The 18,061-nt window shown below is 38.1% G+C and overlaps 1 protein-coding gene across 1 annotated transcript; it reads left to right on the top strand.

Moving 5' to 3' along the window:
* Positions 1-225: 225 nt before the first annotated feature.
* DDX43 (DEAD-box helicase 43) lies at positions 226-17,664 on the top strand. Its single transcript, XM_027454995.3, has 17 exons — positions 226-655; positions 1,228-1,283; positions 1,681-1,798; positions 3,075-3,182; positions 3,724-3,805; positions 5,323-5,479; positions 5,554-5,672; positions 5,928-6,038; positions 6,552-6,693; positions 9,422-9,522; positions 10,135-10,222; positions 11,965-12,092; positions 13,587-13,696; positions 14,239-14,377; positions 15,159-15,246; positions 16,402-16,537; positions 16,869-17,664. Exons 1-16 carry the CDS (start codon positions 346-348, stop codon positions 16,507-16,509), a joined length of 1,965 nt encoding a protein of 654 aa, XP_027310796.3. The 5' UTR covers positions 226-345; the 3' UTR covers positions 16,510-16,537; positions 16,869-17,664.
* The last annotated feature ends 397 nt before the right edge of the window (positions 17,665-18,061 follow it).

Genomic DNA, 18,061 nt, shown 5'->3' with positions numbered 1-18,061 from the left:
TGTGAGAGCGACCAAACACTTGTAGAGTCTGCCCGGAGAGGCTGCGGAACCTCGCTGCTGGGGGACACCCCGCAGCACCTCACACAATCCCTGTCAGCAGGTGCCGGCCAACCCGCCCACAGCCACAGCAGCACCAACCGCCGCCCCTAACGGCCGTCCCACGGCCGTCTGAGGGCAGAGCGCTGCGTGGGCGGGGCCTCACCCTCTACGAGGACAACCATAGGCTGTCCCACCTCGGCTCCGCTCCGAGCAGCCAATCACTGCTCGCGGAGGCCCTGGCTCCTGCCAATCAGCGCGCCCGCAGCTTGAAGCCCGGCGAGGCCCGCCACATGCGCCGCGGGGGCGATGTCGGACTGGGAGACGAGCAGCGACGAGGAGGCGCCGCGGCCGCCGCCGCCATTTTGTGCGGTTGACGCCGCGCCCCTCAGGCAGCCGCCGGCGCCCGCCCGCGGCTCTGAGGGAGGCGCAGGGGGGCGAAGGGGCTCTGAGGCGGCAGCAGCCAGGGCTGGGGGAGAGGAGTGGGAGCCTCGAGATGCGGGGAGCTCCCGAGGCGCGGGGCGGTGGCGCCTGCAGGGAGCCGCCAGCGGCAGGCCTCGGGCTGGCAGCGCGCCCCTCTGCTTCTTCATCAGCAACGCCCAGGTCAGGGCGCTGATAGGTAATAACGGCCGCACGCCGGCCCCGGGGGGCTTGGGGCGGCCAGGTAGGTGGGTGGGAAGGGGGGAGGGCCCGGCTGAGGGGTTTGGTGGTGTGGGCAGCCCTCAGCGTCGCTGCCTGCCGTCTCCTCCTGACGAGAAGGGCCACACGACGCTGCGACCCCTGGCATCTGGCTTACATGGACTCAATGGGAGGCTTGTGTGGGGTAAGGGATGAATCAGGGAGCTTTTCACTCACCCAAGAGAGCTGAGGTTTGACACCCATTTCTTTCAGCCAACAAATTATAAGTGGGATGAAGCCCCTTTCTGTTCATGGCTTGTTCTTGAGCTGATTTTGCTGCTTTCTCTGTTCATTTGGCAGGCTTTTGTTTTCCCAGTTTTTGCAGTTGACTGACAAAAAAAAGCTGCATGTCTTTTCCTAGCAGTTCTGTATCATAAGTTCTATTTGTGATCGTTTGCTGTCTTACAGAGGTCTTGGGTTTTGGTCAAAATCAAAATACTTACAGTTAGAACTTAGTTTTTTGACAGTGTGGCTTGCATTGCAGATATTAAAGATTTTTTTTCTTTGTAACAGGTCGGGGAGGAACTAAAATAAAAGAGCTTGAGGACTCTTCAGGTTCTCGGATACAGGTATAGTTTGCTGTGTATCATTCAGGCCAGGGCTCTATCAGGGAAATACTTGCTTTTGCTTCGGTGTAAACTGGAGTTTCTATAGGAAGTTGAAAGGCGTTGCAATTGCATAATAATTGTTTTTACAAGAACAGGCTAAAAAGGAGGATGAATTGAGGGAGTAACTTGACTGTATGTGAAAGTAGGAAAAGTTTACTATCCTTATGTTTGTGTGTGTATGTTTTTTTTTTCTTTCCTGAAGTATGCAGGTTTTCTTCTCTTCTTAAAAGGGAATTAAAGAATCTTTCCCGGGAGGAGAAGTTTAATGAAAAAAAAACAAAGATTGTTTTCAGTATATATTTTTGTGTAATGCTTGTCTTTATAGTATTAAAAACTCAATGAGGTTTTACGAACTCAGGTTGTAAAGGGAGCCTTGGAAGCTGAAGTGAAGATCTTTGGCAGTGCTGCTGTGCAAAACAAAGCCAAGATGTTGATTGATGATGCACTTGCAAACTGTGGACAAAACAACGTCAGAGGTGGGGCTGAGAAATGTAAGAAGTGTGTTATTGGGGGGTGGGGGGTTGAGAAGGTATTTGTAGCTTGCTAGTGTGTTTTTTATGTTAGTATTTTACCATAGTAAAATGGTGTACCATTATCCAAGATCAAGGTTAAAATCACCTCCTTGAAACAGAGATGTCAAGACTGTGAGCAGTTTCGTTCCTTGAACTGAGGGACTTCTGTGAATGAATAACACTTCCTAGGCATTTCCAACAATTCTAATAAGCGTTATATTGCTTGGTTTCTTGCATTACCAGTTTGAGGCCCCCCAAAATCCAGATATTCTTTCTAGTGTAAGTTCCAATGTAGTAGCTGTGCAGTGACAAAATTCAGTAAGCTTTTATAAACACAGGCTGTAAAGCAAACATACTGATTACAGCGTGAGGCTGACTTGTTACTCCTTTCATGGGAGGTTAGCATTTCAGGTTTAATGTTGCACATCATGCCTCACTTTACTAGCCTTTAATGTGTTATGTGGATGACCATAATACTGTAATGACTGTATTTTAAGTTATTGCTTCAGTTACTGATATTTGTCTTGCTTAACTGTACAGTAAGCTCTCAGGGCAAGAACCACATCCATAGTGGTTGCTCTGAGGCACAGATAAGGAAGAAAAGATCTGAGAGTTATGCTCCAGTGTTAGAATAAGGAATGGCGTAGTTGTGAGTGGGCCAGAGGTAGACGAACATGTTTCTTTCAAGAGGCCAGGATTACATAATACTTCTGTGTGTGGCTGTGGTGTTTTCATCTATATTTCCTGATTCTCCACAAATTGTGTTGCCATTTATATCTCCAGTATAAAAAATCTCTTTCTTAAGAATTGTTGATGTCATCAAAAAAGGGATATTGAGTGTAATCACACTGAATTTTTGTCTTGGTGACATGGGATACTTTAGAAGTAAAGGTTGCTCCTGCAGCTGTTGAAAATAAAACATTGTTTGCATATCATCTGCCTGGTTTGTGCTTCTCAGAAGTCCACTGCTCAACAAGTTTTCTTTATAGGTACAGAAGCAGCATTTTGGAACCTGTTTTTTAAACATCTTTAGCTACTTAAAAAGAGAAGCATTACTATATCTGAAGTGTATTTGTACAGGTTCTTCTGTCAATGCTTCAGTCCAAGACCTAAGGAAGAGCTCTCTTTAAGTACTTTGTGTCTGTTCAAAATCACATAAGAGGTCTTGTAATACAAAAATAAAAAGCGTTCTTGTTTTTTGATTTCATGAAACAGCAGTGTTTTGGTACCAACTCTACAGGAAAAACCTTGGATGCTGTCCAGCCTGAAAATTCACCAAAAAAAGCAGTGATTAACTGGGCCTCTATTCGAGAAAACAGAGCTAAACATGAGGCTTTGAAGTGGGCAGGTTAGTTTTAAAATTTCGATCTTTGCTTGTTTAGATGTGGTAGAAGTGTTGAATGTGTAAACATTTTAAATACTTGCTGGAAGTAACTGGATTTTTCAGTGTCCAAATTAAGTATTTGCAGTGAAGTGCTCGTGTCAGTCAGCATTTTTTGGAACAGTTATGAAGGACACTAGTCACTGTGACAAGTCTCCAGTTACTACTAATTTAGTATTTTTACTTCAGCCTTTGAAAATGCAGTAGTTTTGTAGTTGATTGTAGCAAAATGCTGAAAAGTGTTTAAAAAAAAAAAACTGTATATTAGGAGAAATTATTCTAGAGCTTGAAACATAGGGAAGTGGTGCTTTTGCAGGTACTTCAGGATTTCTCTTAGCCTTCGGTTTTGCTTGAATGACCGTGGTCTACCATGGTTTTTGACTAGTCTTCTAGTAAAAGGCATAGAGTATTCGGATTTGGGATTTTCATCTTAAGCTTTAATAGATTGACCCTAAATGTGCAGCATTTTTTACTGACTTTTAAGTTTACTTTCTTGTGATTGCTTAAGGCTTGCCTCCAATTGAGAAAAACTTCTATAAAGAATCATCAAGGACTGCATCTATGTCACGAGAAGAAGCGGAACTGTGGCGGTAAGATCATTTCTGTAGAGAATCGCATTGGCAAAATAACTAAGGTATAAAACCTATGAAGTGGGTGGTGAAATACAGAGACAGTTTCTAATGTTAGTGTCTCGTAATAATTTAGCTCTTAAGAACTATTAGGAATTAAATGATAACTAGCAGATATTTTTCCAAGCAACTAATAATAACTTAACTTTAGGGATTGACCATTCCTATGAAGTGTTTTATCTGGTTAACTTTCAGAGGGTATTAACAATCGAGGCCATGCACTGTCTTTTAGTTGTTTGCTGCATGTCATGAGACAGCTTATTCAAGTTTTCTAGGTTCTTCCAAATTGTCTTATTCATGCGATAAATACTGCTTGGCTTCCACTTTTTTCCATATATTTTACCATCTTCAGAAGAAACTGCAACATTGATTACTGTTGTTTTTTCTGTTTATCTTGTCTTTACAAATACATAGAAAAGCAGATCATCTGTTTCAAGTGATTCTGATCAGACCTGGTATTAGTTTCAGAGCTCCTTAGTAGTTCTAATAAAGCTAGTGGATGTCTTTGATTCATATTAACTCAAAGCACCTTTCATTGTTTTTCTTTTTGCGTTGCATCTGTTTTTTCTCTTGCATTCCTACTGGAGAAACCTTTTTACAGTGAGTGAATTGACACCTGTTTCCATAAGTGTTATTGTCAGAACTAGTCAGGAGCAACAGAACATAGGCTCAGAGCATGCACTGAGGACTGGCGCTTATGTTATAAACAAAGGAATGCTTTTCATCTAACCCATTAACTGAAGAAAAAGAGATAGGCATGGAAAAAGTCTATCTTTGCAAACATCAGAACTTGAATTACTCATTCTTTCTGAATCCGCTCACAGCTTGAAGTAAAACTTGCAGATTGGAATCTTCAGAAGAGGTCTAGAATGAAGATACAATACTGATATATATTTCCACCTTACTTGTGTAGGGACCTCAAAACTATAGTTTTTATTAATATATATAATATATATATATATATATATCCTTTTGAATGTTCTTTTTGGAGGTTGTCTTACTGAGCACCTTTTTACTAACCTGCTTTTATTTTTAGAGCACCCAGGGAGCTGCTCTGAAAGTATATCAGGAAGGCTTGAGCTAGAATATAGGGTTCTGACAAAGAAGCACAACCCATTCCTATGAGTTGATTTTGGGTAAAAGAACCTGTAACAGCTCTTAATTTATAATACAGAATAACAGGTCTGGTATGACCAGGCTACAGCCTATGTTAATATCCATACATAGCTTCAAAGCATTCACAGTTCAGAAAGAGTAACTATGGGAATAACTCATGGACTAACTATGAGTCCTGCAGGAGAGGTTTTTCTGTAGTGCAGCTGTCCTGAAAGTTAAAATAGCAGTTATATACAACATTAAGCATCTATTCAATGTTCCGTGCATATTAGGAAAAAATGTCAGAAAGGCACAGTCTTTTGTGTTAGCTTTCCTTCTTCAGATAGATTTTAAAGCTGTTGCACTTCTCTAATTTTATACAGGAAAGAAAATAATAACATAATCTGTGATGACTTAAAAGAAGGTGAAAAGCGCTGCGTTCCCAATCCTGTTTGTAAATTTGAAGATGTATTTGAGAATTATCCTGATATCATGGCTAATATAAGAAAAATTGGTTTTCAGAAACCTACACCAATTCAGGTACTTGTTCAATTTTGATTATACTAACTGAACCTTAAGAGAAAAATGTCCAAGTATTTATTGTTTTATGTTAGTCCCAGGCATGGCCAATCATACTCCAAGGAATTGACCTCATTGGCATAGCACAGACTGGTACTGGGAAGACATTAGCGTACTTAATGCCTGGATTCATTCATTTGGATTCACAACCAATGTAAGGACCATTCACACATCTACATTGCTTATTTGTGGGTACTTCTTTTTGTGAAATGATGGCTATCTAGTAAAAAGATAATAGACTTGTTGGAAAACGTATCAGATTTAAAACACAGATTCCATTATGTCACAATAACGGGATGCAGCTGTGTACTGAAAGTTTTGAGAACATTATTTTAAAAAAATCTGATGTCAGAAGTGACAGATGTTGTCTAGCCTAATACACCCACTTACTGAAGATGCTTTGTTGCAGATCCAAAGATCAGCGTGGAGGGCCGGGAATGTTAGTCCTAGCTCCCACTCGAGAGCTAGCACTTCAAGTAGAGGCAGAGTGTTTGAAGTACACATACAAAGGAATTAAAAGGTAACCTTCCTTCTCATTTGTTCACTTTTTTTTAAAATCACTTGTGGCTTATTTCACCTCTTAAAATAATTGCATTTGTTAAGAGAAGTCAGGGAAGGGTAGTAAATGAATAGTTGATATTTTCTTATTTTCTAGGATGTCTGTGTAGCTACTCTCACAACGAAAATCTTACATATACTGTTGTTTTCTGTGTTGCAACTTCATCGCATCTTGTCCTTCATCCACAAACCTGCTGGTTTTCATTTCCGCTATTAAGCAGACATTGCCATCTTTTCTTCCTTTAATGATTCCCTCTACTACACTTTGAGCTGAAAGCTGTTGCTGCACATTTGAGGTGGGATCATTCGATGTTGAGCCCATTATTTATGGTGAATCTGTCAGTCACACCTATTGTATTCTTTCGTTTTGATAATGAGATAATACTTTCATAATATGAAGCAACATTGTGGTATTTATTTGAGAGATTCAGTTGAACCTTAATACTCTACTTCTGTAAATCATTGTGTTTTTTAGTATTTGCATATATGGTGGTGGGGACCGAAAAGGACAGATCAATACAGTTACCAAAGGTGTGGATATTGTCATTGCTACTCCTGGGAGACTGAATGATCTTCAAATGAACAACGTCATAAATTTGAGGAGCATAACTTACTTGGCAAGTAGCTGATACAGAATAAGTAATGCACCAGCTGGGAAATGGTTGACTTAGTGTGAATTCAGGGTTTATTTTAGCTTTCTTTTAACGATCTGATTCTCAGTTAAAACACTGAGATTGATTTTGGAGGGGTGGTTCATGCCGAATGAGATTGTGTTGTAGAAATTGGGTATGTCGTAGAAATAGGATATTCTCTAGAGGGGAAAAAAAGGCTTCTAGCACAATAAACATTTTAAAGACGATAAATTATTGCATCAAATCTTATTGGCCATTTCAGAGTTCATCTTACGAAGATCAGTTACTAATAGATGAAATGCTGTCCCTGAGTTGTCTTTTTACTTTTCTTTTAAACAATTCTAATGACTTAAGAACTTAGAACTTGTGTGGTAAGGTATCACAAACTGATACCTGAATGTTTGGGTGACCCGCTTTTGATCTTAGTGGGAAAACAGCCATGCTAATGTTGTTACGGATCCTTACGTTTTCACTTCATTCTTGCTTTTTGCTACGTTGGACAAAATAGAATGACTATTTTGTAAAATACTTCAATGTGTTTACATTATTCATGTGTTGCCTACTTAACTGATTACTTGTTGCCCATTTTGACAAGTTGGCCTACTTTTTCTCCCTTACCTTCCCAAACTCCTCCCCTCTACCAAGCGTTAAATTCTTACTATGCTCTTAATGAGTTAGCTCCAATTCTTAGTAATGGTTGTGAGCTTGTGACAAGGCCAGTGGTGCATCTGTAAAGAATAATCCAGGCAGACAGGAGAGTAGCCTAATATAGAAGAAAAACACACAATTGGTAAGCAGGAGGAAACAAGGCCTGAAAACCTGCTTTTAATACTATATAACATTTGTAATCTTCCAATACCAAGGCAAAGTGTAGCCAAACTATGCAAAGCATAGTGTGTGTGACTGAAATCGGATGCTTCAGTATGTGCATGATACAGTATAGTATGATACTAAGAAAAACAAATATCAAACCATAAAGTATGACATAAAGCAGAAGAAACCATTTGTTGTTATACCACTAGCAGTTGCATATCTTAAGCAGATTGAAATAAGGACCATATCTTGAAAAGCGGTTAGTATCTCATGCCTCTTGACTTTCTGGAACCACTCTGCTTATTTAGGTCCCATTTGAAAATGCTTTTTTTCAACTGTTACCTTATATTTTTCTGTGTATCTTCTTGTGCATGCATAATAGGGAAGCAATTAGGGGAAAGAATATACTAGAAAAAGAACATAAATCATAATTCAGGTTATATAATAGGTAGATCAGAGTAGCATTTTTCTTATATATATACACACACTATATATGTGTGTGTGTGTGTATATATATATATAATATAGATAAAAGTAGTGTAAAATTTACCAGTAACTAATTTAATGAAAGAAATTTTTCACATGAAGAACTGGCCTACAAGAATTCCTAGACAAGAAAAATAACTGCAGTAATATTAACAAACAAGTAAATATGTATTGGTAGTGAGAAATCTAAGATGATATCAGTTGGGAATGGGGGTTCACTTTATAAACCAGGACCTGATTTTGAGGAATTTAGGGAGAAAAAAGTTAATAGATATTATATCTGTTATGGACTTCATTAAGCAGCTTTCAGAAATAAGGCAAGTGAGCATTGACTACTCTCGTCCATCTAATGTACGTCCTTCTCCTTTCCAGCAGAGTACCAGTGTGCTTAATAGCCTAGAAAGTTTCTGCTGTTAAAAGAGCTCAGTAGCCAGCTCTGTATGTGAAATTGGTGATGTTTCAGCAGCCTTGCCATTGTAATAGAACCTGAGTAGTTAATGAAATCTCAATGAGTCCTTTGAAAATAAAAAGAATGAAATCAGGAAATAAAATTCCTGTCTTCTGTTGCTTAACTTATGGTTTATTATTATTTCAGAGATTACCACAATTAATAATCTAAAAACCTTTAATAGAACAGTACATCTGAAAAGAATAGATCTACAGAATCATGATAGTAGAGGTTACCATCAAAGTTCTGTAATTCTAAATAAGTGACTGGAAAATGTCAGTACTTCAAAGCATGATCCATGTAACTTTAATTTTCAGATTGAGTTTATCTAAATCAAAAGAGGAAAATGAGTTTTGCACGGCAGCCTTCTTTCTTTGTACAGGACTTAGAAAGCATTGTGTGCTTACATATTAGAAAAAGATCAATTCCCAGTAGTTGTACTCACTTTCAGCTCCCCTATTCTATTGCCTGATGAAATATGAGCTCAGAGAATTCTGCAGCATACTAGTTTGAACCAGAATGTATGGTCTGTCTTTTCCTAGTTTTTAAGAGGATATAAATTGGTAACTGATATTTTGGATTGGTATGAGATCTTCAAGTTTAAGTGAGAATTGTCCTGTAAACTTCTAAAAACTTCCAACTGAAAGTAGGGGCTCCTCCCTCTTTGTTCTTGTTTTGTTTGAATTAGGTACCAACCAAATCAGTTTTTTTTAAAAAAAAAAAAAAAAAAAAAGACAAACATGGCCCCTTCTTCATTGGCTTTGAGTGTTCTTAAAGGTGATACAGATTATTCTTATTATGCCTGCAGGATTAAAGAAAACTCGAGATTAAATAAGTTGAACAGGCTTTGGAATGAATTAGAGTAGATTCTGAAATTAAAATAGTTACCGGTAAAATTATCTCTTACAAAATGTCTTGCTGAAATATTATTTAAGGAACTAGACCCAAACACCTTGTTCTAAGCAGGTTTTAGACGAGGCTGACAAAATGTTGGATATGGGATTTGAACCTCAGATAATGAAGATCCTAATAGATGTGCGGCCTGACAGACAAACCATTATGACAAGGTATGTAAACATAGTAGTACTTAATGCTTGAACACCTTAACTTGTTCAGTAACTTTAACCTTGGGGGCGGGTGGGGGGGGAGGGGAAGTATTAATAAAAAAATTTATTAACCTACCAAGAGAATGGTAACATTTTTTTTCTCCTAATTGTCTATTTCACGCTAATGAATCTTCTGACAACTTACTTCTCTTACTGTTGTTTTATATCAACTGTATAAACAACTGTTTTCTCCAAAAATGAACTATTCAAAAAGGAAGGTGGGCAGGGAATGCTGTTAACATGAGTATTTTGATTTAGAGCTACTGTTTCAGAGAGGGGGGGGGAAAAAGTCTACAAGCTTGCTAATTAGAAATCATTGAACTACTGAGCTCATTTTCAGCTTCATTAGAAAGGCTACATAACCGTTAACCATACTTTTAATTTAGGAAGTTACCTTGAAATCAGATTGATATTTACTACTAGCATCTTAAAGCAATTTGTAAATGCTATATGAGCTCACTACTGTTACAGTGCACTCATGTTTCACTGGTATATAAGAAAAGAGGAGTGATGAAATTAACAAATTGAAGAAGATTTTGCACTGTATTCTCATGTTTTGTCATTCCCCTTTAGTGCTACTTGGCCTGATGGTGTTCGTCGCCTAGCAAGATCCTATTTGAAAAACCCTATGATTGTATACGTTGGCACTCTTGACTTAGCTGTAAGTTTTGAAGAAATTACAAATTTTGTTTTGAAGAAATTACAGTTAAACAAGGATTTTGTTTTACTTGTAAATATATGTAAGTAAATGCATAATACCTTAAAATCAAACTTAAAAATCACTTTATTTTAAAGCTTCATTAAAAGCTTATAAAGAACCTAAAAAAACTGTTCCCATAACAAGGTCCAGAAGTCTTAGACTTCCAGTAGAAGTTACAGGTTATAAAGATGAGTCAAATACTTGTTACATTTGAAAATTGTATTTTGCAGTGCCTCGTGGTTTTGCCTGAACCCTTGTTTTTGCAGCTGCCTTTTCTGTGGAGCAAATTCATGTTACTTACTTCTCCCTCTGAAAGTCTGTCTTCTCTCATGTACAGATCCTTATCCAGATCTGTCTCTTAACTGCTTTCTCAAAGAGAGTAAAAGCTCTGTATTAAACTCCTGGAGGCCATTTGTCTAGGGCAAAAATTGTTACAGTAAGAACTGTCTTTGCAAAACTTAAAATGTTTAGATGTAGGTGTATGCTAGTCATGCCTGTGCAGTTACCAGTAGTTGGCTTAAGCAGTTTTTAAGCAGAACTTACAGAAATGTTGCTTGTTCCAAGATCTCCCGCATCCTGGCGCAGAGACTTGTTTGCTTTTTAAATTACAAAAGTTTCGTTTTCAGTTCCACTTCTTAGCCATGGGCAATGAAAAAATAATATCCAGCATGCTTTTAGACCAAAGAAGGAAATGTACTTTTCATCTGTTCTGTTGGGAACTATGCCTTTGTCAAAGGGCATTACTCGTCAAAGACAGAGGATTGTCATCTGACAGATAACAGCTATTGCAGCTCCTGTCTAATGCATTCATCTCTTTCATAGGAGGTCTCTTCAGCTGAAGAGGTGACTTCTGAAGGGGTGGAGGGGAGAGGTTTCCCACGTGGAAAGAATCTTTTTTGTTAGTGGATTGATTCATGAATTCTTGCCACCATTTTATGATGCAGTGTCACAAGAATGTCCAGACGTTTATGTTACTTAAATAGAGTTATAAAATATCCCAAGTTGGAAGGGACCCGAAAGGCTCATTCATTGGGTTCAATGTCTGACTACACAAGACCACCCAAAAATGAAACCATGTGTCTGAGAGAGTTATCCGAGCACTTCTTGAACTCTGGCAGGCTTGGCACTGTCCCTACTTCCTTGGGGAGCCTGTCCCACTGTCCAACCACCCCCTCATTTCCTAATAGCCAGTCTGAACCTCTCAACACAGCCTTGTGCCATTTCCTCGCATGTAGTATATGTCAGATATTCTGTGGTAACCTTAAATGGAGTAAAGCTTTTATTAAAAAAAATTGTAGTTGGAAGAAGTATCAGTATTGATCACCACAAATAGTTGTCAGAACCTTCTTTAAAATCTTCTTGATTTCAAGATGACAATTGTTCCAACTTGCTCTGGATTATCTTAACATATGTTCACATTAGTAATTAAAAAAAAATGCTTGTCTGCTCTTAGCTAATGTTAGGAATACTTACTTCTCTTCATTAGTCTGTTGATCTGTACCCTCTGAATCTGCAAATACATGATTTGATAAAACTGTTCAGAGATCAGTTTTAACAAGTAAATCTGTATCATTTAAATTCCAAACTGATACGCATTCTAGTTCTTAAAGTTTTGTTGTCATATTGTTAGTTTTATTATATATGGGAATAAAAAATTATTTTCAAATGTGTTTCTAAGTAACATCCTCTTTGTTGTTTAACAGGCAGTAAATACAGTAGAACAAAGAGTTGTTGTTACCACCGAGGAGGAGAAAAAAGCTTTTATGAAAAGCTTCATTGACTCAATGAAACCAAAAGACAAGGTCATCATTTTTGTGGGAAAGAAAGTTACGTATGTAATTATTTCCCTGTATTACTTTTTTTTTTTCTTTCCTACCAGAGGTGTTCTTAGTTCAGATGATTACCAAGTGTAACAGTTCTTGTCAATAGTGTTCTGGTAACGTTTATTTATTCCCCCAGACTGTTTTGACTAGTAGTTTGTACCCTTTTTAATATTAATAGTGGTGTGAAGTCTAAACTTTGCATGTTTGAAGTAGATGTTAAGGTTTTTAGTGACATGTCAATATGATTTGATGTTTAATTGCATACGTAGCTGGTGCAGACAAGACCTATTTGCAGGGAGTGTCTTTATACCGTACCTGAGCCTTCCTGATGATGCAAAAAACCCTCTCTCTCTGTTTCTTCTTTTGATACAAGAAAGTGAGATCAAACTTTGTAGTTTGGTACCCTCCCATTTCTCGAAGAGATGGATCTAATTTTACTGTATCATGCATGTGATTTTTCTTTTTTTAGTTCCTTAAGAAAGCTTTTGCTGTAGATGTGATGCAGAACCTAAAGCCAACATGCTTTTTCTCAGGAAAAATTAGTTGTTAAAACAGCTCTTGCCCATCACTGTTTGGTTTGTTTGATTTGTTTGTGTAACTGGAAGGTTCCAGGCCTGACAGGAGCTACTACCCTTAGGGACTTTCGCAGAAGGCTTTCCTCTGAATAGATCTAAGCTTTTATGTGAAAGATTCTCTCGAGCATTCAGTGTGGGCAACTTCTGGTTCTTGCTTCCTGTCTGGTAGGTTCTGCGCTTCTAGCTATTAAGCACATAAGTAAACTTTGATGGGTGTGTAGAAGGGCTTCAGACTTCTGCTCATCACTACAGTTTTACTCAGAAGTTTTTACTTCTTTTGTAAAGTCAGAAGCACTGTTCTGAGACAATTTACTGATAAAAAAGGGGAAAAAAAATCCAAGGAAGTCTTCGCTTGCTAAGACATCCTTTATGAGAGAGGATTAGTTGATGTGGTAGGGGAAGAAGTGTAACTGCTGAAGTACTGCATTGCAGCAATCACAAAACTCAAGTGAATACTTGTATGCATTACAATCATGGTGGATTTATGTCTATGTAAAATTGCAAAGGTCTTCCTTGAAGTAGCTACAGAGTGATTTTCTATACTTCAAGTTGTACTTTGTATGTATAAGGCACACCATACCTGGTGACATCTCCTGTACCTTAACAGTGTAGTTGATTGATCTCCTGGTTGAGACTTTTTGGCTGCATGGGTGTCTGTCTTTGCTTTCCAGATTCAGTGTTTCCATTGAAGGTCTCTTCTGGTAAGAAAGACAGAGAAGGGCTTGAAATAAAAGCATATAAAGGAATAAAAACCTTGGTTGGGAATATTCTGTGCTCCTTTCCATGCTGTTTTATAATACTGTCACCTGATTTAGGTAGGCTTTTGTCCTGTCTTAAACGTTTAGATGTAGTTGGCAAATTGTTACCTTTGTTATCAATCTAGATGCTGCATGCTTTCAAAAGAACTATTGTTTTATTTCATCTTAGAGCTGATGACTTAGCAAGTGACTTCAGTCTCCAGGGAGTTCCAGTACAGTCTCTTCATGGTAACAGAGAGCAGTGTGATCGAGAACAGGCCTTAGATGACTTCAAGAAAGGTAGACTTGTACCTAAACTTGGGCTAAGCAAGCCAGTACTTCCTAAAATTTATCACATGCAGAATCTTTTTTTTTCTAGTGCAGTGTCTTTTCACTATAGAAACTGAAAAACTAGAGCTCTGAATGGTATATGGTCACTTTGTTAATCTGACAAATTCAAAAAAAAAAAAAAACAGCAAGCAAAAAGTGATTCCTCTTCAATAAAATTTAAAATGTCTAAGAGCTAAATTATTGAAGTCTTAAACAAATAGTTGTTAAGGCTTCTGTGTGGTTTTTTGTTTTTTTTTTGTAATATCAGTGAGGCATACTTTTTGGTTTACCTGCACCTTGTTGTTCTACTTGTCATTTTACTAGTATTTCTATTTCACATTTTGGGTGCTTACTTACCAATTAGTACTGAAACAACACTATGTGAGGTGCAACAAGTACATATTTACTTTTATGTGTTGAGAACAGGAGTATTATGCACTAGGAAACCTATAGACTAGAGCATGTTTTTTGTATATTCCATAAAATCAAATTCTCCTTCTGCTGTGCTTTAGGCAAAGTCAGAATCCTGGTAGCTACGGACGTAGCATCCCGGGGCCTTGATGTACATGATATTACTCACGTTTTTAACTTTGACTTCCCTCGTAATATTGAAGAATATGTTCATAGAGTTGGTCGTACTGGGAGAGCAGGGTAAGTGTCTGCAAGAAAACAGTAAGGTGTTATTGATCAATGTCAGTATTTTATGCATTGCATAGATGTAGCTCTAGAATTTAACAAGAGAAACAAGTGATACAGAATTGGGGGGTGAAGCTTCCAGAATATACCAAAGTATGTTTTATGTTTTGAAATACATTCATTAAGTTTCAGGCAAACAAGCTTTCCAATTTTCCGTTTTTTCAATTAAGTAGTTGGGATTGAAAGATGTTTGAAAACTAATTTAAATGTGGAGAAGACATGAAGTGTAAAACACCTTCTGTATAGATAGTCTGAAATCATCTTCCTTGTTTATGTCTTCAGGAGCTGCTCAGTTGTTTAGTTTCCTAGGCAGCTAACTGGGGGCAGGAGGGAGGGCAGACAACTTAGTTTTCCACCAATCATGGTGGTAAAGCTAGCTAGTCAGTAGGACTTTCATATGTTGCTTTCCAAGTCTGGAACAAATGTGATTCATTTCCTTGTTTGTGTGTGTACATATTTTGATTAAGATCCTAATGCATGTCTCTTCTTAAATATGTTCTTTATGCCGAATTTATTGTCTGTAATACCTAAATTAGTTGTGCCTTTGCTAAGTTGCTATATTCTGACCTGTATAAAGTTACTTTGTCAAGTGCATAGCAAATACTCTAGCCAGTTTTAACCTAGAAGTTTGTATTCAACTGCCTGCAGTTGAATTTATTACTGTCAGTCAGAAAAAAACTAGCAGTATAGATATCTCTTGTTTTGAACATCAACATTTATTTTGTTCCTTGTCCAGACGTACTGGGGAGGCAATAACACTTGTCACTAGGAAAGATTGGAAGGTTGCATCTGAACTGATTGATATTCTGGAAAGAGCAAAGCAAGTAAGAAAAAATCTTACTCAGTAATATTTATATTGGTTCTGGGTTACCACCTGAAACGATTCACGGTGATGGCCTACTTACGCTTTTCTGGATGAGTGCTGTCTGCTATTCCAAGCTGTACTTCTTGCAGGTGTTTGTAAGTAGTATGAGAACTAGGAGTATAATTTTTCTTCTTTTAAAAGAACCACGCTTCTCTTTATGCTGCTAAGGATATTGGCAGGCTTTCTGGGCTGCGAGTACCCATTGTCAGCTCATGTTGAGCTTTGTATTATCAACACCCCCAGATCCTTCTCCTCAGGGCTTCCCTCAATCCATTCTCCACCTAGCCTGTATTTGTGCTTGGGATTGCCCTGACCTATATACAGCAGGCATATATGGCCTTGTTGAACCTCATGAGGTTCTCACAGGCCCACCTTTCAAGCCTGTCCAGGTCCCTCTGGATGGCATCCCCTCCCTCCTTGCATGCCACACCACACAGCTTGGTGTCATCCACAAACTTGCCGAGGGTGTACTCGATCCCGCTGTCCATATCAACAACAAAGATATTAAACAGCACCGGTCGCAATACCTGAGGACCACCACTCATCACTGGACACACGGACATTGAGCTGTTGACCGCAACTCTTCAGTGTGGCCATCCAGCGGTCCGTTCATCAGACCCACGCCTCTCCAATTAGACCAGGCTGTCACGTGACAGCACCGTATACTTTGCCCAAGTCCAGGTAGATGATGTCCGTTACCCTTCCCTTTTTAACCAACACTATAACCCTATTGTAGAAGGATGACTTGCAATACATATGGCATGCCATTGTATTTTAATGGCACTGGAAATGTTCTTCAGCTGTTCATCATTGCTGGAAGATGCATTTTTATCTAAAATGCAGATGTTTTACTTAGCTGTTAGTAAGTTGTCCTCAGATACGGTGATGCTGGCATATTGAAAATCCACATACACTGTGCTGATTATTTTTCAGTATATGTTAGTATATTCTCATGTAACAGCTTAACTACGCACCTCTACAGAAAAGCAAATCTAAAAAGGTGGCAGGAGCCAGATAACAATCTAGTTTGGGAACACTAAGTTACATATTTTTAAAGTCTAAAAGTTCAGAATTTCTTAAAACGAAGCTTGTTCTTGTGATGTGTTCTTATCAGGTAGTTCCTGATGAGCTTATTTCAATGGCAGAAAGATACAAAAAATTCCAAATGGAAAAAGACATGGAATGGGATATACGAAGACCTCAAAGAAAGCCCCTAAAGTAATTGTAATCCACTGGAGGTACAAAACAAAGTAAGTGATAACAGTTTGTGTTAGCATTAGCATCTATGTGCTTGAATTTAGATTTTTTTTTCCTCAGTTATTTTTTATATCTGTTTTATTTTAAGTAGTGTTTTTTAAAAGTACCTTAGAAAAGAAAAATGGGATTAAATTTATATACAAACAAATCTAGTTTTGTGCTTTGACACTACCTTGACTTCAGTCTTGGGAGAGTTGTTAGTTATATCTTGTGCGATGTGCATAACTTCTAAAGTCATCATATAATGGTTAAAATCAAACATTGTGGACTTAGTTTTTTAATTGTATGTATTACATCTAAAATTTTTTTTCCTCTTATTTTCAGAGAACTGGATTAGTGAATGTATGCAATGTTTGTCAGTCTGACTAGAAAATACTGTACTTTCACGCTGATACGCCACATCTGCAGGGCATGCAAAAGTATTTCAGAGGATAACGTAACTATTTGAAATCTGTTCTGTTTTCAGTAACAGATGTTTGCCAAAGTGACTATTTTATTTCCAAGCTAACACTAAAGGTCATTTTTGCTGAGACTTGTCTCAAGCTTCTTTTGAGAGAAGTCTGCATTTCCTCCAAATGGAGGAGGCCATAACAAGAAGCATGTATTCGTAGCCAGATGAAAAAAGCAGCTTCAGTGTTTCTACTCCAGGGGGTAATCGTCTCGCTTAAGGAAGAAGTGCACAGTTTACTAGAGTGACGTTAACAAAGTCAATAAAGAGCATCTTAGGAAAATAAACCTTTGAAGGTCAGCTTCCTTTCCGATAAAGTTGATCCATACTTTATGCTTGAATGTCGGGTTCTGTCCCCCCTACTGTTAATGGTAATGGGACATATTTTCACTCTTTGGAAGTTTCTTGGAAGGGGCTATTCCTGTACAAATGATATTTGGTCTGAACTTGTTTACTCAGGTCATGTGAGTAACTGGAAAATTAATAAACTGAATCTAGCGAGATGAGTGTTTTAGTAAGGTTATTCTCTAAACGTTCCTCTTCCCTTTCCTCTTCTGTATTTGTTAATAATTGATATGAAATCTGGGCTTTATTTTAGCCTGTAGGTATTTTGTCTTCAAAAAGTAGGGTAAAAATACAGACTTCCCTGGGTGCTTTTTAAAACTACATATATTTAAAAAAAAAAAAAAAAGGCGGCTCTAAAATGCTGTGTATTTATCAGCTGCACAATTTTAGTAGTAGGAAATGTCATAGTCCTTTTTTCTTAACATACTTGAGAAAACTGAGCTGAATTCTGTCCAACTCTGAGTGTCGGATTCAGGCTACATTTTGGTTTTGAAAACCTTTTACAGAAAGACTCCTTCCTCTGTGATAACGGATTGAAAAAGTACATTTTTCTACAGGAATCTGCACACAGATGGTCATTGGCACAGTAACTTTCATGTTGGATACTGATTACTTCCCTTCCAAAGTCCAGTCAAAAGCTTAATTTCCAAGGCAATTCTGAAGACTAATCTTTCTGAGTTACTTCAGGAATGTAATATGATTTTGATACTGTATTCTCTTTTTG

The sequence above is a fragment of the Anas platyrhynchos genome, chromosome 3, assembly GCF_047663525.1.
Source record: "Anas platyrhynchos isolate ZD024472 breed Pekin duck chromosome 3, IASCAAS_PekinDuck_T2T, whole genome shotgun sequence".
NCBI classification, from domain to species: domain Eukaryota; kingdom Metazoa; phylum Chordata; class Aves; order Anseriformes; family Anatidae; genus Anas; species Anas platyrhynchos.
This window is presented reverse-complemented; position numbering and strand designations above follow the sequence as displayed.

Excerpts from the sequence above, each read along its gene's own strand:
- DDX43 (XM_027454995.3), top strand. The coding sequence starts at position 346 with ATGTCGGACTGGGAGACGAGCAGCGACGAGGAGGCGCCGCGGCCGCCG. Across the intron at positions 1,799-3,074 it reads TGGACAAAACAACGTCAGAG|GAAAAACCTTGGATGCTGTC; the intron begins GTGGGGCTGAGA and ends CCAACTCTACAG. Across the intron at positions 15,247-16,401 it reads TTCTGGAAAGAGCAAAGCAA|GTAGTTCCTGATGAGCTTAT; the intron begins GTAAGAAAAAAT and ends TGTTCTTATCAG.